Here is a 6,817-nt window from a genome sequence, read left to right on the forward strand (position 1 = left end):
TATTCATGTTTAAAACTTTCTTGTGTGTTGTCTTTTATAGGTTGTCAAATAAAGAAAAATGCAATCAATAATTCATAAAGAATAAACAGAATAAAACAACAGAAATAACTTAATAGAAAATAATAACAAAGGTTAAAAGAACTAAAAAGGTTATAATGTGCTTAGCATCTTTAATTAATCGAGCATAAAATACTCATTTCTCTAGAAGCACTTGCGGTGGACAATGCCGGGGCCGGACTCGTCGTACTCCTCCTTGGTCACCCACATGGCTTGGAACGTGGACAGAGAGGCCAGGATGGAGCCACCGATCCATACGGAGTACTTACGCTCGGGAGGAGCAATGATCTTTATCTTGATGGTGGAGGGAGCCAGATTAGTAATTTCCTTCTGCATGCGGTCAGCAATACCAGGGTACATGGTGGTACCACCAGACATGACTGTGTTGGCGAACAGGTCCTTCCTGATGTCAATGTCGCACCTCATGATAGAACAGTGTACGGTCTCATGAACACCAACAGACTCCATACCCAGGAAAGAAGGCTGGAAGAGAGCCTCAGGAGCACGGAAACGTTCGTTGCCGATGGTGATGACCTGACCGTCGGGAAGTTCGTAGGACTTGTCGAGAGATGTTGATGCAGCTGCCTGAGCCATTTCATTTTCAAAGTCCAAAGCGACATAGCACAACTTCTCCTTGATGTCACGGACAATTTCACGTTCAGCTGTAGTGGTGAAGGAGTAGCCACGCTCAGTTAAGATCTTCATCAGGTAGTCAGTCAGGTCACGACCAGCCAGGTCAAGACGCATGATGGCGTGAGGAAGAGCATAACCTTCGTAGATGGGGACAGTGTGAGACACGCCATCACCAGAGTCCAGCACGATACCTGTGGTACGACCAGAGGCGTACAGGGACAGCACGGCCTGGATGGCCACGTACATGGCAGGGCAGCTGAACGTTTCGAACATGATCTGGGTCATCTTCTCACGGTTGGCCTTGGGGTTGAGGGGAGCCTCAGTGAGGAGTGTGGGGGACTCCTCAGGGGCAACACGCAGTTCGTTGTAGAAGGTGTGATGCCAGATCTTCTCCATGTCGTCCCAGTTGGTGATGATGCCGTGCTCGATGGGGTACTTGAGAGTCAGGATACCTCGCTTGCTCTGGGCCTCGTCACCGACGTAGGCGTCCTTCTGACCCATACCGACCATCACACCCTGGTGACGAGGACGGCCGACGATGGAGGGGAATACGGCGCGGGGAGCGTCATCACCGGCGAAGCCAGCCTTACAGAGGCCGGAGCCGTTGTCACACACCAGCGCTGTTGCGTCGTCGTCACACATTTTGTTGTGTTATGATGTAATCACCTGGAGAGTAAATTAATATGTTAAATACATTACTAGAGTAATTTTTTTATGATTTTAACATTACCTGAATAAAATGGAAGGTTTGTGAAGTGAAAAGTAATGCCTGAATCAGTAAATAATAGGATTACACGAGTCATTAAAGTCTTTCTGCTTCATTTACAGAGTAACTTTTTAAAGTTTTCGGTAATCGTTAGGTTAGGATGCTAATAGGCATTCCTTATGGTGGTGATTCCCTACCGCCACACTATTGTTTAATATTGATGCGATTTTATGTATGTATGTTTTTATATAATCTGTCGTGTGTGTGTGTGTGTGTGTGTGTGTGTGTGTGTGTGTGTGTGTGTGTGTGTGTGTGTGTGTGTGTGTGAGAGAGGAAAACTCTGATACAGTATAAACTCAGTAAAGCAATGACTGTGTCCCATTGAAGCATCACCATTTTGTCAACAATAATATGTCAAGGTAACTCTTCGGCTATAATGAGTGTATGACTAATAAAAACTCGAACTGTTACTTAATATATAAGTAAGTTTATTCATTTTTTTTTATTATAACCATATTTTTTTTTTCTCTTATAACCTTGCATGAAAATACAAGTTTATCTTTTTATTGGAGGTTGTTTGTTATTTGTCTAAGTATAAATCTTGTCTTAAAAGGGCGGGGTGTTATGAATCCTTAGTTGAGGTGACTCGTAATTAGGGAGATTTCTAATGAATCAGATAATGGTAATTTCACTGGCGCTCATATACATCAATGTATACTGTATTCATTAAATTCTATACATATAACTTGAATTATTTTGTTTTATGACGTAAATTTTATATATTGTAAGATATTTCAGTTAGTTTCCTTTACTCATAACAGCCATTACACTTGTTACGGTTGTTCCGGTAAAGAATGCCAGAGGACTTTAGTTTCCCGCCATCCACCTGTCTGGTAGAGAGACACTCGATTGATCATAATGGTCGGCTTAACTCCAGAGTGTGGTCGACTGCTGTGTGTCGGAGGTGCTTCCACAAATCTCTCGGTGGTGTCTGGTTGATCTCCCTCTTGTGTGGCTGACCTGTATTCAACTCAACAGATAAGTTATTAGTGTTGTTATTGTTTGTGATTTAGAATGTTTATGTAAGAATTTAACTCGCGCTATCATTCTATTTTGTCTTGTAATGATTTTCGTGGTAATTGTTTTCCCCTTCACAATTAAACAACATTCGACCTATTGAAGCTGCCCTACATCACTTAGAACTGTAATATGATGTTTGTGTTTTAATTTACACATCCAAAACATCAGTCTGTACTCCAATGTTTTCTATACCAGATAAATTATAAAGACCATATCGAGGACCACCCGTAACGCTTAGGCATAGAAAACGATCCACTACATAATGATATATTAGAATGGTAACTTGGCCAAGAGTCTCTGTAAACACACACATACTATATAAGGTGGTACATAACGCCCAGCACAGTCATGACGACCAATAATAACACTCCTGCCATCTGTTGATCGTGTGCCAAACTTTATCACCGGACTAGTTGCCAAGTGTCATCACGGCATCTAGACATTCGCCTCTTTGTATGTCTGACGTTATAGTGTTATTACTGCGCTTCGGCAAATAAGGTCTTTAAGTACGTATCAAGTGTAGTAATTAAACTAGTCCATTAACAATTAAAAATCATGAGAAATAGAATTTTGGTTACATAGATCATCTTTCATTTTAATGCTACTTTAACCCTTGGCATAGAATCTAACCATTAGTGCAATAACTTTAACCACGAGGAGCTTAAAAAAAAAAAGTTCAATAGAAAATATGTAGAAATTTGGTTAATGGTTAAAGGAAGGTGACCAGGAGGTGTTCTAATTTGGGTGCGTAGCTGTTTGTCTCAATATTCCTGATCAGATATAAACATTTGTAATCCATCTGTTTAATAATGTAATTTATCTGGTAGCCGAGAGATAGCTGGTATCAGATTAGTCCTGGGGGTTAATATCGCCGACGTTAACTGTATTATCTCTTCCTCCCCACTACCTCCCTCCCCACTACCTCCCTCCCCCTCCCTCCCTCCCCCCCCTCCCCATCCTTCTGTACAACTGGAATCTGTTCTGTCTTACTTCTGACTAAATATTTTGAATCTGAATATTAATAGATTCCTTAATACCCTATCTTGCTCTCCCCTCCTACCCTCTCCAGCCCCCTCCTGTTTTCCACCAGCCCCCTCCTACCCTCCCTCAGCCCCTCCTACCCCCTCCCTTCCTCACAACTGTTTTTCTTTAAATGTTTCCTTTAACTTTATATAAGAGAACACATTTATCTCATTCTACAATAACTAAACAATATGGTAGTTTGGGTGGCTTCCCAGTAGGACAAAGACTCTAGTATGGTAACTAAACCTGTCTCTTGTCGTCAGTTTATGGGGACAATTGGAGTGGAGTTGTCTCAGTGATCCGGAGGTGGAGAGTAGCGGTGTCTTCTGCCCACGAGCGTTTTGTGTTGTGGTGTACGAATGATTAATGCGACTTTTGGTATAATAATAATAATAATAATAATAATAATAATAATAATAATAATAATAATAATAATAATAATTAGAAGAATAAATAATATCGATCAAATTAATTATATAAAATAATGCTAATGACAGTTTTTTATGCTAATATGATTGTTACTAATTATATCACAAATAAAAACGAGTTTTAAATTATAATTATGACACTGATCACACTAATAACACTATAATATTATATAATGATAACATTAGTAATCAAAATCAGGATAACCATAATGAAAATAATAATGATAGAAGTAATAACAGTAATTAGTGAGTTAAATCACTGTCCACAATAAGTCATAATAAAGATAACTGCTGAAGGTGTGATCCTCCGAGCCCTGAAGTTCTTGAGGCGGCGACAAATACAACACTGAGATGCAGCTTTATAAACACCTCGACTTGAAGACTTTAACATTGATGCTGTCAGCTACAAACGTTGATGCTATCAGCTAAACGTTGATGTTGTCAGCGCTAAACGTTGATGTTGTCAGCGCTAAACGTTGATGTTGTCAGCGCTTAAAGTTGATGTTATCAGCTACAAACGTTAATGCTGTCAGCGCTAAACGTTGATGCTGTCAGCTACAAACGTTGATGCTGTCAGCTACAAACCTTGACGCTGTCAGCAACAAACGTTGATGTTGTCAGCTACAAACGTTGATACTGTCAGCACTAAACGTTGATGTCAGCAACAAACGTTGACGTTGTCAGCTACAAACGTTGATGCTGTCAGCGCTAAACGTTGATGTCAGCAACAAACGTTGACGTTGTCAGCTACAAACGTTGATGCTGTCAGCGCTAAACGTTGATGTTGTCAGCAACAAACATTGATGTTGTCAGCTACAAACGTTAATGATATCACTTCCAGTTGACCACTAATGACTAATTATTGTAAAACGATCGTGATGAAATGGCTGAAACGCTTATTTATAAAACAGAAGCAAATAATAATAATAATGATAATAATAATAATAATAATAATAATAATAATAATAATAATAATAAAATGTGTATTATAAATTCCATCCAGTCATAAAGTATTACCGCCTACACTTACTGACTCCACACACAAACGAGGATCTTATGTTTTATGGACAATATCTACCCAAAGCCCATAGTTACTGGACACATTAGACACAGGAGTTACTGAATTATATCTTAATAGAATAAAATTGAATAAAACAATTTATTTAAGCCGTGATAATTACTGTATGAATGTGGAGCTTTATCAGGTGTAATGTCACAGTGATCACGGGAAAAAGTCTTTGAGGTGGATGAACTGCTACTAAATTATGTTTCTTGTACACGAGGGTAAATATATTGGTTCACATTAACGAGTCTTAAAGGATAGTAACATGGCGATGATTTATCCTTAACAAAAAAATAAATATACATTACAACTTTTCAATCGGACAATCAAGTTCTTAGATCATTAAAGATTTTAAGAAATTATTGAGAGTTGCTGTAACTAAACTGTTCTGTTGTGGATGTAACTCAGACACCATAAAAAACAACAGTGGTTTTGAACGTACACAGTAAGGGCAATAAACCAAGTACGGTCTTAATAAACTTCTACTGTACGTTGTTACTTAAGTCTCAACGCACTCCATCTGTTGTCTCTACTTTGAGCGCTTACACAACAATCTTCTCTAAGATTCTCAAGTAAAAAAAAAAATATGAGAAAATGCAGCGCACGCGACATATAGATAACAGATGGCGTGATGTTCACTCTAGCGCTCGTTACTTGCGTCACCTGATAAAATGCTTCCTTGCCTGATGAAGATTATCTCGAGATGTGCTGTAGATGTGACCACCGACGCAGCAGAAGGGGCGCCACGGTTCGAGCTCCTCAGCGTCGGACCTGCCGTAGTGAGCCGTACTGGACGACTGGCCTTCTACCAGTAATTCGCGTCTCTGTCATACGTCGTATATATATTTTTAGCCGAGCCTTTTGTGGGTCGGCAACAGGTATCGGGGCTGCCAGGGTTTGGGTGGACTGTCATGTCATCTGAGCCCCGAGATATAACATCCCAGCCACGTAATTAGTGGTTTCAAAGATAGACTCTGCTATGCGCCCTAGATGTTTTTTTAAAAGTCTTAAGTTACCACTGTCCTCCTTAAGAATAGTCTGGTCTTGATGCCTAGCTGAGGAGATACACAAGATTCGATATAGATCATACCCAGGAGGTTGTCGACGACATTTCCCCTCGGGTATTACCCCCAAGAAATGCCGGAGTGTCAGAAAGAATGATGACTGCAGAGACATCCTTCCCTGACACCTCCTCCACGACTGGCTATTGTAACGCTCCTAATCCGACGTATAGCGATACATAATACTCTTATGATGAATTGATATTTGTCTATAAATTACTATGGTGAACTGAGGTGTTTTTATAAATGATTACAATAAACTGTTCCTGTATAAAAACAGTAAGTTACGTCAGCTGGCAGTAGCGAGAGGTATCATAGCATCACGATATCGTGTTTCTCGCTGAAGGGAAAAACGTGTTGTATATTAACCTTATCCATCACGGTTTCATTAGCAAAAACTTGAGCTAGAATAGTAGGGTACTGAGCCAACAGGGGTACGATTGTCAGAGAGGGGGGAACGAGTGGGATCGAGTATGTTAACATTTAGGGGACTTTACGATAGTTGCTCGAGGGAGGTTGGGTGAAATTATATTTAGGAGTGATCATCGTTAACATGACAGCCAGGCGGGAACATGTACACCAACAAATATTTCATCGTACAGTTAAATATACCAACTCGCAGGTATCGCTGTGTTGGTACATCCGGACAAGTAAAATAAGATTAGTGTAAGACTGTTTATTTATCACTTGTATGACAACGTTAGACAGAACCATACATAACAATGCAAGTTTTCTATGTCACTCGCAATGGCCTGTGCTTCACTTG

At 39.9% G+C, this 6,817-nt stretch overlaps 1 protein-coding gene across 2 annotated transcripts; it reads right to left on the minus strand.

The window, feature by feature from the left end:
* LOC121853512 (actin, muscle-like) lies at positions 1 to 5,818 on the minus strand. Of its 2 annotated transcripts, none has more exons than XM_042347664.1 (2): positions 5,674 to 5,818; positions 1 to 1,356 (listed from the first exon to the last, which is right to left on the minus strand). In XM_042347664.1, the coding sequence occupies exon 2, from the start codon at positions 1,330 to 1,332 to the stop codon at positions 202 to 204; it is 1,131 nt and encodes a 376-aa protein (XP_042203598.1). In that variant the 5' UTR covers positions 1,333 to 1,356; positions 5,674 to 5,818; the 3' UTR covers positions 1 to 201. The 2 variants fall into 2 exon arrangements, with proteins under 2 accessions (XP_042203598.1, XP_042203599.1); XM_042347665.1 differs by having other exon boundaries at positions 5,654 to 5,818.
* Between the last annotated feature and the right edge of the window lie 999 nt (positions 5,819 to 6,817).

Source organism: Homarus americanus, unplaced genomic scaffold (genome assembly GCF_018991925.1).
Source record: "Homarus americanus isolate GMGI-L3 unplaced genomic scaffold, GMGI_Hamer_2.0 scaffold4896, whole genome shotgun sequence".
Classification (NCBI taxonomy): Eukaryota; Metazoa; Arthropoda; class Malacostraca; order Decapoda; family Nephropidae; genus Homarus; species Homarus americanus.

Excerpts from the sequence above, each read along its gene's own strand:
- LOC121853512 (XM_042347664.1), bottom strand. The coding sequence starts at position 1,332 with ATGTGTGACGACGACGCAACAGCGCTGGTGTGTGACAACGGCTCCGGC.